This window comes from Scylla paramamosain, chromosome 12, assembly GCF_035594125.1.
Source record: "Scylla paramamosain isolate STU-SP2022 chromosome 12, ASM3559412v1, whole genome shotgun sequence".
In the NCBI taxonomy this organism is placed as follows: Eukaryota; Metazoa; Arthropoda; class Malacostraca; order Decapoda; family Portunidae; genus Scylla; species Scylla paramamosain.
The window spans coordinates 17747948-17770447 of record NC_087162.1 but is presented as its reverse complement, the minus strand read 5'-3'; the positions used below and the strand labels follow the sequence as shown (position 1 = coordinate 17770447).

Below are 22500 nucleotides of genomic sequence, written 5' to 3'. Positions count from 1 at the left end.
TACACTATCACCCTACTTTTCCCAGCATTTACCTTCCATTTCCACCTCACATACACCCTATGGAATGATCCACCACTGAAGATTTGTCACTCTCCACTAAAGTTTTCTTCCACACTCTGCTAGTCACTCCTCTGAAAACATTTCCATCCTTCTGGACAAGGTATAAAAATCTTCATAAAATAAGTTTCCCTTTATTCCACAAACCTTAGAACTAGACAAAATGTCTAAACTTTACTAGTTCTTGCACTGTACACTGTAGCAGAGCCTACAGTTACCTACCATAAAGAAATGTGCAACCCATCAAAAACCTTTGAAGTACTAAAATGCAATTAATTTACCAGTCTGCACCATATCCCTATCACTAATTTCATATCAGGCATTATCTGGGTTCTTCAAATGAAAAGCTCACTAATATTATAACTCACCCATGGCTTCTTCTCTTCCAGATGGTGAATGGGCGTTGCTTCCACCAGTAGATGTATACCAGCACCAAAATTAACAATATCAGCAGCACAACAACCACCACCACAGCAGCACTTACTGATGCAGAGCTTTGGGTGCTGGAGGAAGTGAACTCACACCTTAGACCATACCTTCCTTCAGGGCACCTGAAAATGGCAGTCCAACAATCATACATCATACTCTACAGGCCATGCTGTCAATGTAGACCTGTGTCTAGTATATTAAAAAAAAAAAAAAGATTCTACACCATTAAAATTGAGCAGTCCCCTTTAAATATACCCCTGGAAACTGAGATAAAGTAACTAGTTTTCCAGATCTGTACAGCATTCTGTATCCACCAAATCAGCTAAGGATTCTGCTCACCTGCATATATATTTGTCACTTGTGTGAGCCTCACATTTGCTTCCTCCCTCACAGTCATTGTTGTCACAAGTATTCAACTGTGATAAAGGAAAATTTGGTAAAATTATATTCCACACTTTTCAATGCTGCAATAAATTACTACAATGCTGCAATATCTTGTTGACAAAGTTAATTTCATGTATTAACAATACAGGTTGACCATCAATACTCTGGCATTGTTTAATCCTAAACCATGTTTAATCTGCCACATTTTCCTCTTGTTATATTCTCTATCTTTTGAACATGGTGTGGTTTGCTGTGTGAACATGTTACAATAGAAATGGAGCAAATTAACAAGAAAAAGTGTGTGTGTGTGTGTGTGTGTGTGTGTGTAACTAGCAGTGACCACAACTTTTCTTGACATCTTATTTGTGAGCCTTATTTCATATCTTCAATAGTAGTAGTAATTCTAGCACAAAATCCAGACATGACAATAACAAAACTTGGACCGTGGTGTTTCTGTTCATCACCTTCATGAAGTTTATGGCACAGGATCATCAACTGTGTACATCACCTTTATGAAGTTTATGGCACAGGATCATCAACTGTGTACATAGGTGGGCATTATCATGATATATTATTGGAATGATTTATCACCATAATGATATCGGGTTATCAGTTATCCAATAATTATTTTTCCTGCGTTACTGATTCATTGGTATTGCCAATACTTTTGGTTCCAAACTAGCAATAACTGATAATTTTAATGTTTGGAACATGAGCTTATTGAAGTTTTAAACTTTCAAAATAAAATGTAGTTATTTTACTAAAAATAGTACTTTTCATTACTGAAGAGACAGGATAAACATGAATTTGAAATGTTTTTCTAAGATTTTTGTAAGTTTTCTAATTTTTTAAATTTAAAATATCAATATTGTTATCACTAGTATTGCAATTTTGGATTGATTTACGAGTTAACGGTTATCAGGCAACAAATTTATTACCAATTACTGATAATCAATTATCATCGATAAAGTTATCGTTATTGATTTATCAGTTATTGCGATGATTTTTTTTTCATTATCACGTCCAGCTAAGACTATGCTGTAAAAAAGCTGTGGGAGGGAGGAGTTCAAGTAGTTTTTTGCTGACAGTGATACATCAAAGATGGAAAGAGTAAAGATCATGAGTCATGATGATGGAACAGGCAAAAGAGCTTCAAAGAGCTTGGTTTGGAACCTCACTGAGTATACTGAGGGATGGCTGCACATGCTCAGGATCTAATATATGATTTCATGTAATTGTGTTTAATTTACATCAGTACAATATCCATTTCATTTGAAATCAATCTTTAGCATATCAAGCACATTAATCTTTAGAGATACAATAAAGGTGCATTAGAGGCATTAAGAGGTATGCCTCAGTTAATGGTTTAATCCAGGAAAAGATGATTTCAGGAACCAAGGATGCCAAAGCACTGATGGTTAATCTATATATTAACAATTGTAAACATTTAGAAAACTAAACCTTTGTGTATCTCAATACATACATTCTTTCCATATCCACTTCAATAATTACCTTTGTGCATTTTCTTGGATCTGAACTAGACCTCTGGTAGTTCACTTGACAGATATTGCAGCTCCCACCTGAGGCACACATCTGAGAGCAGTTCACATTCTTACACTGGTCTTTCTCTGATGTTGAAGGAAGAAAAATAAAGGCATTAGAAAATTCATCATATATCATCCATAATTGAAACAAAAGACTATAAATGATATAACCCTGGCTTAAAAGTGAAGAATGTGGGCAATGGGATGACAAGCCCATCCTTACTCCACCCTTCCTTGTATCATCAACACCCCCTCATTTTGTTACCTCATGTTGTTATTGCTTGTACAGTGATGTTGCCACTAATACAGGAGTTCAGTTCTGTTGTCAGACCACATTAGATACAATGAGCATTAAATTTCATGGACGCAAAAAAAAAAAAAATTATAAATATATATATATATATATATATATATATATATATATATATATATATATATATATATATATATATATATATATATATATATATATACATATATATATACATATATATATATATATACATATATATATATATATACATATATATATATATATACATATATATATATATATATACATATACATATATATACATATACATATATATACATATACATATATATACATATACATATATATACATATACATATATATACATATATATACATATACATATATATACATATACATATATATACATATACATATATATACATATACATATATATACATATACATATATATACATATACATATATATACATATACATATATATACATATACATATATATACATATACATATATATACATATACATATATATACATATACATATATATACATATACATATATATATATATATATATATATATATATATATATATATATATATATATATATATATATATATATATAAACCACCATTCACTAAAGGATGCACTTCACCTATTTTTCACTGCATAGAGGTATGATCAAATCTGTCCTTCCTAGCACTGACAAAACTTGTCTGTCATTAGCCCATGCCTAAAATAAAATGGTTGCTTTCCAGTAATTCCAAATGGATACAATAGAATGGACATACACAAGTTCAAGGAGAGTCAGTGGGTGAAGAAGATGCAATATATTATCAGCTACCAATAAAAACCTATTATAGCCACTTCCTATTCCCTTTGATATTATTCAAGAGTTATGTTTGAAAGAGAAACATGAAAAACAATCACATACCTGGACCAAGAGACATTGGAGCAGCAAACAGTTCACGAGGAACTACAGGAAGAAGAATTCTGGAACAGTCACCTCTAAAGGATACTTTTGGGCAGAGAATCAGCATTTGATTCTCTGCATTGGCCCACACAATGTTACGTCCAACCACAACCAAGCCAACAGAACGCCACATTTGCTGCCGTTACATACAAAATTAATTAAAGGTTAAGAAGACAAAAATTATGATTATATATTTTATCTTCTATTGCAAACTTTTTTTAAGATGCTGTAAAACATCCCCTATGCAGGTGACAACAACATTTACTGTAACTTCTAAAATTTTAAGACCCAAGACCCTTTCTGAAGTTAAAGATTTACTATGACCATTATGAAAATGTAAACAGCATTTTTATCATATATTCAGAAGTATTTTCATATTCCAGTTTTTCACCTTCCATGTCTACTCCATAAATTGTAGAGGCTCTTCCCTTTATTTACATGGAAAAAGAATACACAGTTCTGACTAAACTTCACTGGAGTTAAGAGATTTTATTGTATGGGGAAAAAGTGGAAAACCATGAGATAAAAAATGTAATTGAGATAAAAAATGTAATGAAGTTAAGTCTGAAGAATTTGGCAGAATAAGAAATTATGTGGAAAGGAGCTGGCTAACTGCTCTGAGCAAAGTTATATTACAGTGGTTTGAGCATGTAGAAAGCACAGTACTTGCTTAAAGGGGTGAAGATAAACAAATCAAACTGAAGTGTAAGGATGGATAGACTGTGCAAGGAAATCATTAGACACAAGAGGATATCTTTGAAGCAAAAAAAGTCTAGTTGCAAATGATAGGGTGCAGTTGTTAAAGTAAAAAAAAAAAAAGTATGTAGACTCAAGGCCCTCTACTAGATGTTTGCTTGCATCTAGTTCAGTCAGCTGACCCAAAGTTGCAAGAAATGGAATGAGTCTTTTACAGAGCGAGAGAGAGAATCTACTAGATGTTTGCTTGCATCTAGTTCAGTCAGCTGACCCAAAGTTGCAAGAAATGGAATGAGTCTTTTACAGAGCGAGAGAGAGAATTCTAGACATGTTGTGCAAGTGAAAACTGGTGCTTTTCCTCTAGATGCCCAAGGGCCAAGAACTATCTTACTTTAGTAAAAGGGAATTTTTTGTGGGGATATGAATAAGTGTGGGTATCTTATCTTGGGAACCATCAATGGCAGGGAGGTCTAATGATAAAGATAAAACTTCTGATACTTACTACTAAAACTAAGCCATAGCATCACTCACATTTTGGTATCCGTTAACATGGTGGTGGCTCTCACCCTCCCAAGTTACAGATTCCACCGTGTTCAGCACCAAATCAGTCCAGTACACTCGTCGCTTGGCTTCATCCACCGCTACACTACCACACCAGACCACCTGCAGTATGTTGGGTCAGGCATCATCAAACGCACAATACAGACCTATTGGGCTATGCTACCTCAATGTGGAATGAACATCATACAAGAACTTCCAGCTATTACTTTAACAAGTGACAGCATATACAAGCACATCAATCAGTAATTGTCAGCATATGCAAGCATAGCATTTCCCTTTTGTAATATTCAAGACTTTTTTTCAAAACAGTTTCACCATTCTGTATTTTTAAATAATGCTCAGATTTAAGGATTTTGAAAGACTGTGCTTTACAGGCTTCTGAACAGTCAACTTACCATCAATCTGCTAAACACTCCAAAAATATCCCATGTTTACCAATAATGAGCTTTCCTTCAAGAATCACTGAATTCCCAATCATTATGTCATAGTCTCAATACTTCCATCCCAAATCTATCCTTAACATGAAAATCACCTAATTATTAGAGTAAGCTGAATGAGTAGAAGCAGAAAAAGCTCCATCAATACTGCAATACTACATTAGATATAAATATCTTTGGCAGTATTGCTTTCCTTGAAAATCAGCAGTTTCTAGTTCAAGTTATTGGAATTTGTGGACTATCTTACCACTCCAATGGACACAATCTGCACACAAAACTTTGCTCCATCCATCTGGACAGTGCAAGGAATGAACAGCAACTTACTCCCCTGCAATCATCTGCCTGCAGTTATCTGCCTTAATCTAGTTTTTCTACCATCCTTCAAATAAAACTGGTCTTCTGGTTTCTCTGGTTATTGTATGTATGCATTTTCAAATTTTCTAAAACATCTAAATGGAAACTAGTACCAGCATCCTTGCCCTCTCACCTTCCTTCCAATCTCACGCATTCCTGTACCATCCAGAAATGACGTCATGATCAGTCCTTGTTCCAAACCCCAGAATTTGGTACAGAAGAGAAGTCGTCCTTCTGTCAATGCCACCGCCACTGAATGTACCACAGAGTTGTTGCTTCCATAGATGACCCCACAATTCTTATCATCCAGATTACATGCCTGGTCAATTGTCAAAGAATTGGGGTTCAATGAAATTCATCCATCCATGAATCAAAGTGGATAGGCATAAAGATGCATGGACTAAAAGAAAGCCTATAATGCACTGCTGGCCTAATCCATAAAGCAAATTAGGTACAAACAATACATCAGTGATAAACATTCAAATGCTTCTAATTACCTATTAATATGCCTAGCAATTTTTGTCATGATTAGCCTCAATTTCCAAAATATTAAAAACTACCTATATAGTAATTTCAATTGATCCTATAAAAGTTGTTTAAACTTTGCAACTGTCATGAAAGGATTAACTCAATGCCACATACTGAGGATGATCCATGTTCACCAATGCAATAAAGTGCATCACTATCTTATTATAAGCAAATGACAATGATGCAAGCCTTTGAGCACAATTCATGATTGTATTCCTTCATTCTTATAGTCCTAATTACCTATATATTTCTTTATTCTTGGTTATAGTCTTAGTTGTACTCCATCACCCTTAACTGACACCAGTCATCATCCACAATCCTAAATATGATGCTTCTTATTCACAGCTCTAGAGCAAACCTTTCCCTGGTGACACCAGGCTAATCATGACAACCACCTACCATGACGGTCGACCATAGGCCTATATCTTCACTATTTTTCTCACTCCAACTGCCTTCGATACTTCTTTTATCCAGCATTTCAGAGTTTCTCTTGAACGTTTCCACCACATACAAATTTCTTCGCCATGGGTCAAAACACATCGGGCCAGGATTATTCTTCTTCCAGAGGATGGTCTCTTCCATCTTACCCTCAGGAGATTCAGCTATCATAGCTACAACATTTCTCTCCCCTGTTAAGAAAAAAATACCCAAGCACTAGAGTCTCAGTGTTCAAGCATTGAACATCAAAAGATGTAGTTCAAGTACTGAGCATCAAAAGATGTAGTTCAAGCATTGAACATCAAAAGATGTAGTTCAAGCATTGAACATCAAAAGATGTAGTTCAAGCATTGAACATCAAAAGATGTAGACACCAGTGTTCAAGCATTGAACATCAAAAGATGTAGACACCAGTGTTCAAGCATTGAACATCAAAAGATGTAGACACCAGTGTTCAAGCATTGAACATCAAAAGATGTAGACACCAGTGTTCAAGCATTGAACATCAAAAGATGTAGACACCAGTGCACAGATGCATAGGCATCTAAGCACAGACACACAGGGCACATTCCCATATACAGGGACACAGTCACAGGCACACAAGCATGCGAGAGAGTAGTTATTTTCTGGAGTGAGATTGAAGGAGGAAGATTTTTGGAATGTGGCATACATAAATGTAAATGCGTTATCTCAGTGAAGCTGAAACTAAATGACTATTTATGAAAGAAAAATCCAAATATTGTGGGTCCTACAGAAAAAGCTACTAGACACAGTGGATATTGGAGAATACAAATACAATATATGGAAATGAGAAAAAATCCAGATATTGTGGGTCCAATAGCTTTTTCTGTTTGCAGCTTTTTCTGTTACCTAACAGAAAAAGCTGCAAGACACAGTGGATATTGGAAAATACAAATACAACATATGGAAAAGAAACAAAAGAGAAAAATCCAGATATTGTGGGTCCTAACAGAAAAAGCTGCAAGACACAGTGGATATTGGAAAATACAAATACAACATATGGAAAAGAAACAAAAGAGGAAAAAAAGAGGTAGTGATGTTTCTAGTGAAAAAAAAAAAAAAAAAAATGAAGTGAAAAGCAGTAAGGTCATGGCACAAATCCTGAAATTGATTTAAAGAACACCAGGAAGAGAAGTTAGATAGTACTTTATACACTGCTAAAGATGAATGCCTGGATGACAATGGAATATGAAGAAGTGACAAAAAATCAGAAACTGTTTAGAGATGCTAAGAGGAGGTAAAACATCATAACCAGAGACTTTAAATGTAAAGAAGCATGCTGGGAAGAGTGGCACATTTAGGGAACCAAGAAGTCACAGGAGAACAAATTACTGCTAATGGTCATCAATGATTTATTACAGCGAGTAAACAGACAAGATTTTGAAATGAAGAGGAATCATTAAGGTTAAAGCCAGTATTTAGCAAGGAACTGGAAATACATGCATGTCAAGGTGAAGTGCTTAATAGGTAAAAGTGAGCACACTTGTTGAACACCATGCTGATATATAAAGAACTTGCTGAACACCATGTTGATATATAAAGAATGCAAAATGCAGGACTCACTGAGCAGGACTCACTGAATTATAATCAGTCTCCCTCCCAAGTTGTAAGGATAGGCCAATGAGTAGTGAAGAACAGTTGGATAGGGCTTCTAGAGGAAAAATCCTTTGATTGCTAATTTGAATTCAGAAGAGGAAGATAGTGCATTACAAACTTGATTTATTATTCCAGAGTAAAAGAGCTTAAGGTGGGTTTACAAAGGACAATTCGCGGCTGGTTTTAACCAGGAATATGCAGCCAGAAGCGAAATGCAGCCAGGGCTTGCAGAATCAGCTGCCTTCCCAGTACTTTTCCAGGGTCAAATGAGAACCACTATTAACACAAAATCTAAAACAAGAATAATATTGGTGGAAAGTTTTAGAACTAACAATTAAGTGCACCATTATACACAATAAACATTATATATATATATATATATATATATATATATATATATATATATATATATATATATATATATATATATATATATATATATATATATATATATATATATATATAACTGGTCTGTTCAAGTTCTTGCAAGTTGGTATATATATATATATATATATATATATATATATATATATATATATATATATATATATATATATATATATATATATATATATATATATATATATATATATATATATATATATATATATATATATATATATATATATATATATATATATATATATATATATATATATAACTGGTCTGTTCAAGTTCTTGCAAGTTGGTATATATATATATATATATATATATATATATATATATATATATATATATATATATATATATATATATATATATATATATATATATATATATATATATATATATATATATATATATATATATATGGGATCCCAAAGACCCAGTGTATACCAAACTGGTCTGTTCAAGTTCTTGCAAGTTGGTAATAAATAATACTTCTATTCCTTCTTGCTAGCCAGGAACGAGTCCACAACCATTTCTTTTTTGCTTTTTCTTCAAACACAGCAAAATTGCACCTATAGGAAACAGCTCACTGGAGAAGGACTCCATCTTTGATGCAGCAGGCCACCAGCTGCTCTTGACCGTGTGATTGCTTTCTGCTTAACCTGCCAACTATTCTGGATGGCTGGAATCAGCTGGGTCAAGAAGTGGTCCTGTGTAAACTCGCCTTTATATAGCATACAAACTGTTGGGCAGATTGAATCTATCCTGTGTAAACCCATCTTTATACAGCACTAGCAGAATTACTCAGTGTTACCCAGGTTGCTCTCCAAAGCACAGTTTATCACCCTAAGTCAGTCGTTTGTTCTGTGTCACAGAAAATTTGACAACATACTGAAGGCATCAATAGATTGATTGGATTCAACTCCAAGCTGACAATGAATGCTCCATTTATACCTCACCCCACTATAAGAAATCCAAGCTAACAATGACTGATTGGCACCACCATCAAAAATGGGTTACAGTATACCTAGCGCCACCATAAAAAAATTAGGTTATGGTGATGGACTTTCCTGAATAATCTAATGGTTTTGGGTTGGAAGCAGTTACAACATGCCCTATATCACTCCCTGGATCAAGGAGGATCCCCCTACCAAATTTCATCAGAATCAGTTCAATGGTTTTCTGTAAAAAGTGAACACACCCACACACACACAGACAGACTGTTTTATTATACAAGAAGATAGAGATTGTTGGAAAATTTGAATTTATCAGGATCTGAACCACATAAGAGATTGATTTCTGAAATAAAAAAAAACTTAGGAAGGGTGAACAGTGGTCTAGGGAAATGAACAAAGATTTCCCCAAAAAATTAAGATGACCATAATTAAAGATCAGACAGAGTAGTGATCAGTGTTGAGTAGAATTCCCCAAAGACCAGTTTTGAGCCAGAAGAGATGAAAGTTTAGCTTCCCTCATAGAAGCATATAAACAAAAACTAGAAGTGCTCTATGTAAGGAGTATTTGGGATTTTAAAGAAAACTTGGATAATAGTGGATATGGAGACTGGACATTGACTATAGCTCCCTCCTTTACCACATGCCACAGCTAGTTAAATAGGTGCAGCCAAAGCTAGTTAAATACAATGACAGGTGTAGGCACAGAAAAAGACACATAGATGCAGAAAAGAAAGACAGAAGACATAAAACTACAAGTATCAGCACACACAAAGGTATAGGCACAAAGACATACACAAACATACACAAAGCAGAGACAGAGGCACACACCCAAGCTAGTACAGATTACTGTAGTGCATATGATCAGATGTAGCAGCAAACATTCAAATGTCTTAAAAGCTCTATTTAATATTATCAGCCAAGACTATGCCAAACAAAAAATAATTTCAAGAACATTACTCCTTAGTACATTGGTTTCACTAACCGTCTGAGAAAAGGAGGTTGCCTGTGACTGGATCCACAGTAAAGGATGCTGCATCAGCAAGCTCTGGCACAACTGACAAGCTATCATGGTGGTATAAATGGGTGATATTAAAGATTCCCTCTTCCCACCTCACCACCAGCCAATCCTCCCCATCTGTATGCAAAAAAAAAAAAAAAAGTAAAAAAAAAAAGACAAATTGTGGGTTAATACCTACTATATATCTACCTCTGTCTTGACAGCTGAAACTTTAAAGCTCAATCTTGTACAACACAAGTCATACATGCAAGTAGCAGTGTTTAATTTTGCTAAAAATGAGATAGGATTCACAAGTACTGAATAGTCTGTTTGGGGCATTTATATAAGGTTTTCAATACCACAGAGGAAACAAAATACAGAAATAATGATGCCAAATCAAAGAACAACGGAACACCCTCAAGAGAATTCCCAGCACGACATAGTTTGGAGCGTTTTAGGAGCGTTTTTATTTATTTTTTTTAACTAAAGAGCATCGCTTGACTTTGGAGATCAAAGTAGTAGTCTCGTATCTTTAGATTAGAAAAGGTACACTGGACCCTGGTACGGCAAATCATCTTACCTATACGCTTACAAGTACTATATGAAGCACGCTGGTATCCTGGGAGACACGTGCAGATGTAGCCACCAGGGCGCTCTTCACACATCTGTGAACACCGACTCTCATCCTTGCATTCTAGGTCATCCTGCCAACCAATGCAATGTCAGTTAGCCATTCTAATAAAACCAAATTCACATACAAACCTTTGATACTATCCCAGATTTCAGTCCTCTTTGAACCAAACCTGTTCCATTTGCAGCATGCTTCCTATTAGCCTAACCACATCAAATCAAATCACTACAAACTTACAATTTAAAAAGCCTTCATATTTATACATTAATTGAATATTTAATACACCTTCCATTCCTCTCACTTTTTTCCTCCATGAATAAAAAACAAATTTTATCTCCTATCCTACAATCTACCTAAAACATCTGCTTATTTGCATATTCACACTATATACTCTCATGGTGGCACCATAAATCATCATGCAATTATTTTTCCATTAAGCTCCATATCTCTAACATTAAAATGTTGCATTGGCAAAAGCATAAAACTTTATAGGCATTCCAGCATAGGATTAGGCATTCCAGCACTCATACAATGTTTCTAGTGTGGCATTAGGCATTTACATAGTGATACTGATTAACAAGTTTCAAAGGCAAATGAAGACTCCTCCTTGTCGGGCACTGGTCACACACATGGTAGGTAGTTTTGGAGGCAAGAGAAACATGCCTCAAGACCTCATCCTTACACCAGTCTTGCTTTGTTGCACTCTGCTCTTGAAGCATTATTTCTGCTCGTAACTTTTGATTATTTCTGCTCGTAACTATTTCTTTATATCGGCTTCTTATTAATGCTTTAGACCATTCTGCATACAAAAACTATCCCCACTGAGACAGAACCTTTTCCTGCCCACTGAACTTTAACACCTATGCTGCGCAGGAGTCAGTGATGTGAATACTAAAAGGAGTCCCCTGTATCAACGTTGGCCATTGCTATCTTTTGGTTCTTACAATATATGTAAGCAAGATATTTTATAATTTAGTTTCTACTTTACTTTCTGAATGTAAAAAAATCTTTACATACCTTAGAACTACCCATTGCCACAATCTTTCTCTGAACCTACTAGCTCAATACAATGAGATGGAATAACTACCAAGCCTTCATTTTGCACGATGAAAATTCTTGAAAAGCCATTGGCATAGTCTACACTCATCTTTACCTTTCAGTGCCATACAGCCCTACTTCTGAACAGAGTTGATACTACCAATAGATGAAAATACACACTGAACCCAGTGCACGATTTAAACAATCATCAAGCCAAGTTGAGCTGAATAGAGTTGATGCTGCCAATAGATGAAAATACACACTGAACCCAATGCACGATTTAAACAATGGTCAAACCAAGTTGAGCTTTCATTAGTGCACAATCGATCCTGTTCATGGACATGAGCTGGCAATGTTGTACTACTAATTCCATACATGACCGTTTGAAGTGCCTCTATAAACATGGAAAGGTCTCTACCTTCAAGTGGCACATACCAGACAGGTGCGGCCATCTGATGCAAGATGGTAGCCCTCTGAACAGGTGCAAAAAGCTTTACGTGGGGTAGCCATACAGTTTTGCTCGCATCTTTTCGCACGACAGATGCTCTCTGTTAGAGCACACATTGGGAGGAAAAGAAATGTGTTATGAATTATTAAAAAAATATTAGGTACATTTCCTCAAAACAAGTCTCCTCAAACAAATTTTTTAGTTGTCCTCATGTGGAAGGATTAGCAGCTGTGTTCATGAAAGTCACTTTTGCAATATAAACCTTTGTCTACTCACCACAAGACTGCTGTTCATCAGACCCATCAGGACAATCTTTGTATTCATCACAGACCTTGATGATAGGCAAACATGTTCCATCCTCACATGTGAAATCCTCTCCACAAGATCCTCCACTCTCTGCAATGTTCAGGCACACCTCAGAATAACATAAGAATATTCACAAGACACAGCACACCTCAGAATAACATAAGAATATTCACAAAGTTCTACAGCAGGATTCACACTTCTTTTCTTCATGGCTAATGCCCATTAACAATGAAGTTTACTGACAAATCACTTGTGCCATTGAACTGGCAAAGATTACTGTTACTGACAAATCACTCGTGCCATTGAACTGGTAAAGATTACTGAAGATAATATTAAGGGGGACATCTGGTTGGTAGACCAAAAAAATATGGTAGGCATACACATTCCATATTATTTCACAGATTTACAGTGAAATGCACAATACTTTCCATTTAAATCCCATTTAAAAGTCCTGTACTCTGCTGTGTGCTTTCTTTAAATCAAAAAGTCCTGTACTCTGCTGTATGCTTTTGTTTAAATCAGTAACGTGCATCTTTTTCCCTAAAGACAAAAAAAAAAGGTGCAATCTTTTGATTTTCTGGGTGAACATATAATAATACCTAGAGGAGAGTTAGTGATGCTCTCAACTCAGTACCTCACTCTCAGTCTCAGTGGCTTCCCAGCCTTAGTTGAGATAGGACACACGTCACTTCCTTGGAGACACCATTTGACTACATCTTATTTCCTGCATTTCTAAGGCATACAAAGTTGAATACGAGATTGATGCCTCTGGAGGGAAACCTGGCAATAATGAGGAGCATGGCAGCTCTAGAACACAGGTTATAAGGCAATCCCATGCCACTAAGGTGTGGGAAGGGGACCAAGAGCGGAAGCAAAATATATAAGTTTTTCAATGTATTTTCTTACAAAAATAAAAAGGAATGATGTAGCAACATATGACAATGTAATAATAGTGTAGTTATCACTAATAAAAGAATGATGAATAATGCAAATGTTTAGGACCTCATCTCAAAACATTTTTGCCAAAAATGTCTAAAACTCAGCCATTTCTTCAAAGATGGTTAATTTTTTTTTAGTGTTTGAAAATGAAAGGAAATTAAATTTTGAAAATGAAAGGAAATTAAATTATAGGAGTGTTTTAAACACAATGCCCTACCACTGTGCAAAAGTGTGTAAATCAAATAGAATGGCAAAAACCTGTCATACCAAATGGCCCCCTTAAGTGTAAGCACATCTCATGTAATACAAAGCTCACCTGCTGAGCTGGGAGTTAAAGTAGTGGTGATAATATTTGTACAATTGGCAGCCATCCCTTCATCTGCTCCATCAATACAGTCTGCTTCTCCATCACAAATCCATCTGAATAACAAACTTGCTCATTTTATCACTACATGGATCAAGCCATAGAGGATCTTATGCACTGTATAGAGAACATGTTTAAAGACTAACCATAGCTACAAGAACAATAAAAGTTTCCTCCACTAAGTAATTAAGGATGGGCACTATGATGCCACTAAAGACATGTGCTCAAGCTACCCTGAGTATGTAAAGTGCCAATAACATGTTCACAACTAAGAGCCAAGAAGAAGTGTTCTTGAGCCTTGGTTTGACAAGTGCATCATGCCAGATCAGTCTGACCTACAAGAATTCCTGTATGCAGTTTTACCACACTTGAATAATATGTTGGAAAGTAAGAATAATATGTTGGAAAGTAATTTGTTACAATCTCAGAAACCTTAAGTATTATAGTTATTACTATTATAGTTATTACAACATTGTCTAAAATATCAGCACCTTAAATCTAGCCATCCAGTAATATCTACATTGTATACTAATAAGGGTCCCAGGCAAACAAAAGACTGAAAATACTAAACTGAGTTAGTATTAAGCTGCCTCATTTTATTGAGTCTTCTTCCATACTCATGGGCCAAGTAACTAACAACAAAGTTTAAGGATGGATGGAAGGCTCCCATCCGTTTTTCCTTTCACAATATCATAGAATGTAGTCAAAGAATGCAGACATTATGCTGAAAACTGTAGCATTAATAAATCCCTATCAAATACAGAACCTGAAAAGAGCAATATCAAATACCAGTGTACCTCAGTAAAACATACGTGACCTCTATATCAAGATGTCAGCCCTACCAAATACAGAACCTAAAAGGACCTATGTCAAATACCAGTGTACCTCAGTAAAACATACCTTACCTCTATATCAAGATGTCAGAACACTGTAGCAATCAGCTTCTTCAGCTGAAGAACTGAAAATTGCTGACAATTTACTGAAAATTATTCACATCTTCCAAGACACAGACACACGAAGCTTAAATAAAGTATAAGTGACAGATCACAGACACACGAAGCTTAAAGAAAGGATAAGCAACAAAAATAAATGCAAATGCATAAGGTGCACTAAATCTAGTGTAAGGCTTTCTAAAGCCAGCAATTCCATTACATTCACACCAACAACAAGAAGCATCAAAGCAGTATGCAATAGAAGATGGCAAATGCTGCAACAAAATGGTGAATTTTGATAGACATTTGGCTATAGAATAGTTTGGGCACAAAAGCTTTCAATTTCACCCTTAGTGAGTCTTCCATACATGGGAGGCATGGTCCATACAGAGATAAAGCTGTATAGTTACCATCTCTTAGAGGATAAAAATTGATAGTGACAACACAGCCAACATATAAACTATTTAAGTAAGCTATGCACTGCAAAATTTACAGTTGGTTTTTTGTAAGGTTAATCCACACAGGTTCAATATAGTAGAGAAAGAAAATTCTGTGAGAAGATAGTTATCAGAAATGATGTGTCTAGTGGCTAGACAAAGAATTTGAGTTTTTGAGACACTGAATACTAAAGTTTACTCCACACTATTCATATATTATAGAGATCAGAACTTTGGTATCTATGGGTTCTTTGAATTAATTATTCAATTCCTTTTTAGTTGATTGGTTCGTATCCAAACCCACCTTAATGAAATGCAGGAGTTTGTATTGGGGCAGTGGAATTCGCTCTCATAGCAGTTTGGGCAGGTATGTTCATCATCTCCCAGTGGGCAGTCCATTTTACCATCACAGACAAGCTTCATGTCAATACACATCATGTCTGTATTCCCACTGTGTAACATACAGAGAAACTTGTCTGCTGGACAAGTAGGGACTTTGGATGCCTCGCACATCTCTTGTAATTCATCACTTCCATCCTTACAATCTTGTTTTCCATCACAAGTTTCATTGATGGAAATACACTTATTATCACAGGAATGGTGATCAATTGGGCAGGCATTAGTGGTGCAGTTCTCTTCATCTGATCCATCAAAACAGTCCTTGTCACCATCACACAACCATGATTTTGTAATGCAACTACCTGATTTGCACTTAAAGTCATGTGTTGTGCATGTATAGGTACAGTTTACTTCATCTGAACCATCCTGGCAATCATAATCACCATCACACACCATAAGTTTAAGAATACACTTTGTTCTATCACAAACATGGCCTGGACATGTGTCAGGAGGAGCCTTATGACAAGAGTCTTTCTCATCTGATCCATCATTACAGTCTTCATGGCCATCACAGACTTTGTCTTTGTGCACACAGTGATCAGTTGTGTTACACTGATAGTAATCTGGAGGACATTTAAAAGGACAATCAACCTCATCACTCCCATCAATGCAATCCGTGGCACCATCACATCTGGAACAATTAAGTCCCCATTAGGAACTTCCTAAGGCACAGTAATTCACACATCACATCACTTCACTTCACATCACTTTTGTTTACCACTACCACTGCTTGGCAATAATACATACATGTATTATCCATACATGCATATATCCATACATACATACACACGAGCATGCATTTACAACAGCCCAGCTGGTAAGGTAAGTCGACAACACCACTAGCTGGAGGAAGAAGCTATGCTATCCTAACCTTCATGTCCTGTCTCAAACAACACAGGGAGCAATTCCTAATCAACAGAGAACTCAAATCTATGTGGCTGATGGTGGAAGAATACTGTTCATGATCTTATAACTCATGTGAAAATTAAGAATTATAGAAGAAATAATGAAAATAGGAAAGAATAGTGTTCATGATCTTATAACTCATGTGAAAATTAAGAATTATAGAAGAAATAATGAAAATAGGAAGAGTAAAAATGCTTGGGAGAACAAAAAAGCCAGCTTTGTGAAGATGAAAATACAAAGAAAATATGCAAAAGTAAATAAGCGAGGCTTTAGAATTCCTGATCAATACCAAGCAAATTCACACTTTACCACAAAAATGGTCAAGCTCAGTCACAAGGCAATGACACTATAACTCTTTCATAATACCAACCTGGAAGGAGACAGAGAAAATCAAAAGTAATCGAGGCAATGAATTTGGACATGTTACCAATGATAAGGCAACAAGCTGCCTGCAAGATGACATAGCATATTGGTTAAGACCTATCCAGACAAGTGGGCCTGATCAGCAGGCATGCCCATTATTGGGCACATAAGCTAAGCATCACACTGCCCAAACCTCCACTGAGTGAAAAACAGGCAATGCCTGGTGGTTTGAGGAGCTTCAAGTTAACATTATGTACCCATAGCAGGCTTGCCTCCCACATCCTACGTCATTGTAGCACTATTCACATCATCCTTTGCTAGGAGTATACAAAATAGGCTTTCACCTTTAGTACCATTGTATGGCTTTCATAAACATCTTTTATTGATCGAGTTTTTGGAGCATACCTATTCTCATTCTAACATACCTATTCTCATTCTAACACTACATAACACTTCCTCCCTCTCATTAATACTGGGTGTCATGTTTCTCATATTTTACTCCACAACTTACTGGCACAGCAAGGCATGCTTGCCAATTCATCAGCCTGGCCATGTGGACAATATTCATCAACATGTCCTGTACTCCTAATTTGCTCCTGGCTGAATGTAGGCAACTTTCCAGCAGGAAGGAAAGGTAGATGTTAAAAGATGGTAGAGTTTAACCAGGCAAGGTGGAAGCACAGAGGCACAGTTTCAAGAGAACAATAAGAGGGATCCTATCAGGTCCATAGTCCCTTCATGGATAAAGGCCAGCGAGTGCATGGAAAACATTATTGGGAAGAATCTTAATAGAAGGCATGAAATAATTGGAGGGTGAAGGAGGGCAAGGAACAAGCCTTGAATTCCCCAGAGTAAAGTTTTTAGCAAATTAAAAAAAAAAGAGAGTTCAGCTTTAGAGATATGAGATAGCAGGGGTGCCATAACGTTGAAATTCAAATTCAGTACATAGTCAAAATTTTTAGATAAAGTTTAGGAACTAAACCCCTTGTAAATTGAAGGAGACATGACTACACCAGTAGTGGAGTCCCTATATAATCATGTAAATACACACAATGCAATGGAATTTCAATTCTCCCAATATAATCGTGTAAATACACATAATGCAGTGAAAATTCAGTTCTTCCAGCCAGCTGGGGAATAGAAGTATTATCACCAAATTTCTGTCATTCACTTTTCTCACTGATATTCAAGATCAGAGAAAAGAGTCACTGAAAGGGATAGAAACAGCAAGGCATGTACAAAACATACACCAAAAGAATATGGCTTAATTAAACCACAAGCAGCAACCAAGCCACCATCTTCTGTACTCAACAATAATCCTTCACTTGCGATCTCTTCAGCTCCACCAAGGTTGCCAGTTTAACTACAGGAAATGTGTCCACCCCTCACTGCCTCAGTTCCTCCTCACTCATTTGTCCCTTGTGATTACTTAGGTAAATCTAGTTATGATAATTCATGATAAATTGATAATTAATGATAAAGACTAGCCACCAGATTGACTTCACAACCATGGGATACACTTTAGTGTGCTGAAGTTATGAAAATGATGTGATAATGTGAACTCTTGTGGTGTCCCTATGCTATGATGGACCCTACTGGTCCACATAATGCATCTTTTCAGCCCAGAACTTGCCTACCATTATTATTTTGGTGATGTTTAATAATGTTTTACAGACATTAAGGTTTCCTGGTTAGAGTTAAAAAAAATGTGGAAAGTAAAATAAAAACATGGATGGATTAATGGGACGTCACATGCTAAACTTCACACAGCCCAAACATCATGAAAATACACTTAGATACTATCATAATTTGCCTATTAAAAGAGTGCACCTAAATATATAATCGAAAGGCAGTATACATACTTCCAAGCAAGAGAGATGCACTCGGAAGAGTCTGCACATTCATACATATGATCCCCACATTTTCTTTTCTTGCAAGTCTTCCCATTTTCTTCCAGTTGAGATGAAAGGCCACACAAGCATACCTACAAATTATACAACGTGTACTTATAACTTGTACAAGGTTTGACCTGTACATGAACATGTATGTATTATATGTATTATGGTCAAAAATACATGAAAAGTATTAAGAAATACAGTGAAACTACACACAAGGAAGACACCAAGGCTAGATGGAATATCTGCCTGAATATTTAGGGAATCTGGTGAGCAGCCTGTAGATAAAAACTGTATTACTGTAACCTCCAGTGATAAGATTCCTCAGGACCAAAATAGTGCAGATAATATACAAGCAAGCAAAGAAAGATTTAAATTCTAAAATTTTATGCTTAGGCATCCACAGAAACTGTACCGCTTACTGTTCAGTGATGGAGTGGAATAATTTGGATGAATGGATGCAGGCGTAGTATGGGGTCCACAGAAACTGCAGTTTAGTGATTGAGCGGAATAATTTGACTGAGTGGATGTGTATATGGTGTGGTGCAACGTGGTGTGGGTGTGGTATGGTACGAATGGGGTGTGCGTGGTGCAGTGTGGTGTGGGTGTGGTATGGTACGAATGGGGTGTGCGTGGTGCAGTGTGGTGTGGGTGTGGTATGGTACGAATGGGGTGTGCGTGGTGCAGTGTGGGTGTGGTATGGTACGAATGGGGTGTGCGTGGTGCAGTGTGGTGTGGGTGTGGTATGGTACGAATGGGGTGTGCGTGGTGCAATGTGGTGTGGGTGTGGTATAGTACAAATGGGGTGTGCGTGGTGCAGTGTGGTGTGGGTGTGGTATGGTACGAATGGGGTGTGCGTGGTGCAGTGTGGTGTGGGTGTGGTATGGTACAAATGGGGTGTGCGTGGTGCAGTGTGGTGTGGGTGTGGTATGGTACAAATGGGGTGTGCGTGGTGCAGTGTGTGCGTGGTGCAGTGTGGTGTGGGTGTGGTATGGTACGAATGGTGTGTGTGTGTGTGTGTGTGTGTGTGTGTGTGTGTGTGTGTGTGTGTGTGTGTGGTATGGTACGAATGGGGTGTATTTACCTAGTTGTATTTACCTAGTTGTATAGTACAGGGTCCGAGCCAAAGCTCAATTAGTTCTGTCTCCATACCAAAATTTATCTAATCTCTCTTTAAACATGTGCACACTCTTTGCCACAACCACTTCTTCTTTCAAGTTATTCCATATTTCAACAGTTTGATACAGAAAGCTGTATTTTTTGATATCTCCCAAACAATGACTCTTCTTTAATTTCTTCATATGTCCCCTTGTACTTCTATCTCCTTCCTCCACTTTTACAACTAGGTCATCTCTGTCTATCTTCTCCATGTTGTTTATTAATTTGAACATTGTTATCAGGTCTCCTCTTTCCCTTCTTTCTTGTAGTGTTGGTAATCCAATTTCTTCCAGTCTTTCCTCGTAACTTACCATACCACTGCTGCATATTCCAGTTTGGGGCGTATCATGTGTGTTATAATTTTCTTCATCATTTCTTTGTCTAGGTAATTAAATGGCACCCTGATATTTGCTAGCAAATTATATGTAGAGCCAAATATTCCATTGATGTGTTTTTCTGGTGATAGCGTGTCTTGAATTATTACTCCCAAGTCTTTTTCTTCTTTGCTCTTTGGTATTGTGATTCCTCCCATCTTATACTTCCATGAAGGTCTCCTTTTACTTCTTCCCATCTCCATTACATGGCACTTTTTTATATTAAATTCTAATTTCCATTGTTTACTCCATTCATAAATTCTATCAATAGCCCTTTGTAGTTCCTCACAATCCTCTTGGTTCTTTATTTCTTTCATCAATTTTGCATCATCTGCAAACATGTTAATGTAGCTATTTAAACCCACTGTCATATCATTTATATAGACCTGAAACTTTATAGGCGCCAACACAGACTCTTGTGGTACTCCGCTTGTTACTTCGCACCAACTTGATTTATCATCTCTGATTACTGTACTCATTTCCCTACCTTGGAGATAATCCTTCATCCACTTAAGTATTTTTCCTTTTAGCCCTCCTCAATGTTCCAGTTTCCATACGAGACTTTTATGTGGAACTGTATCAAAAGCTTTTTTTCAGATCTAAATATACTGCATCAACCCAACCATCTCTCTCTTGTAATTTATCTATTATTCTTGTATAAAAGCTCAGTAAGTTTGTTACGCAAGATCTCTCTTTCCTGAAACCGACCCAACCATCTCTCTCTCTTGTAGTTTATCTATTACTCTTGTATAAAAGCTCAGTAAGTTTGTTACGCAAGATCTCTCTTTCCTGAAACCGAATTGTTTTTGTTATCATATTTTCTTATTCAAGATATTACACCCATCTGTTTTTAATGACTGAATATTTCACAGAGTTTACTTACAATACTCGTGAGTGAGACTGGTCTGTAATTCAGTGGTTCCATTTTATTACCTCCTTTGTATAACGGTACTATATTTGCTCTCTTCCATTCCTTTGGTACTTTTCCCTCCTTCAAAGAACTGTTAATTATCTCCCATATTGGTTCTTCCAATTCCTCTCTACATTCTTTCAATATCCATCCATTTATTTTGTCTGGTCCCATCGCCTTCCTAGTATCTAGCTCTTCCAGTAGTCTTTTAATTTCTTTTCTTTCCACTTGTATGTTTTCTATTCCTTTCTGTTGTTCCTCATCTCCCAGTGATGCAAAGACAGTTTCTCTTGTAAATACAGACTTAAAGCTTTTATTCAGTATCTCAGCCATCTCTTGTGTGGTTTCATAAATTTCTCCATTTTCCTTCAGCTTTGTAATAGTATCTCTATGCTTTATTTTTCCATTTACAGATCTATAGAAAAGTTTGGGTTCTTCTTTACACTTTCCAACTACATCTCTTTCAAAATTTCTTTCTTCTTCTCTATTTTAACATAATAATTTCTAGCTGTCCTGTATTCTTCTCTATTTATCTCATTCCATAGTTTCCTCATTTTTTCCATGCCCTCTCCTTTTTTGCCTCTGCACACTTTGCATTAAACCACACTTTCTTATTTTCTTTTACCTTATATCTTGGCACATATCTTTCAACACCTCTAAACTTGCTTAAAAACACTTCATATTTTATCTGCACCTCCATACCTCTTAATAAATTACTCCAATCAAGCTCTCCGTAGAATTTCTTTAACCCTGTAAAGTCTGC

The 22500-nt window shown here is 36.2% G+C and overlaps 1 protein-coding gene across 3 annotated transcripts in view; it reads right to left on the bottom strand.

Annotated features, from left to right (window-relative positions):
• Positions 1-22500, bottom strand: part of LOC135105793 (low-density lipoprotein receptor-related protein 2-like) — a 68121-nt gene that overhangs the window by 14639 nt on the left and 30982 nt on the right. The window contains exons 21-34 of one of the 3 annotated variants that reach the window (XM_064014324.1): positions 19263-19384; positions 16037-16762; positions 14316-14419; positions 13031-13150; positions 12742-12854; positions 11218-11341; positions 10623-10775; positions 6639-6868; positions 5845-6030; positions 4891-5022; positions 3625-3799; positions 2383-2498; positions 826-902; positions 426-608 (exon numbers count right to left, since the gene is read on the bottom strand). In XM_064014324.1, the coding sequence (XP_063870394.1) occupies positions 426-608; positions 826-902; positions 2383-2498; positions 3625-3799; positions 4891-5022; positions 5845-6030; positions 6639-6868; positions 10623-10775; positions 11218-11341; positions 12742-12854; positions 13031-13150; positions 14316-14419; positions 16037-16762; positions 19263-19384 (2561 nt within the window). The remainder of the gene's footprint in view (positions 1-425; positions 609-825; positions 903-2382; positions 2499-3624; positions 3800-4890; positions 5023-5844; positions 6031-6638; positions 6869-10622; positions 10776-11217; positions 11342-12741; positions 12855-13030; positions 13151-14315; positions 14420-16036; positions 16763-19262; positions 19385-22500) is intronic. The other 2 variants (XM_064014325.1, XM_064014326.1) reach the window with 2 other exon arrangements.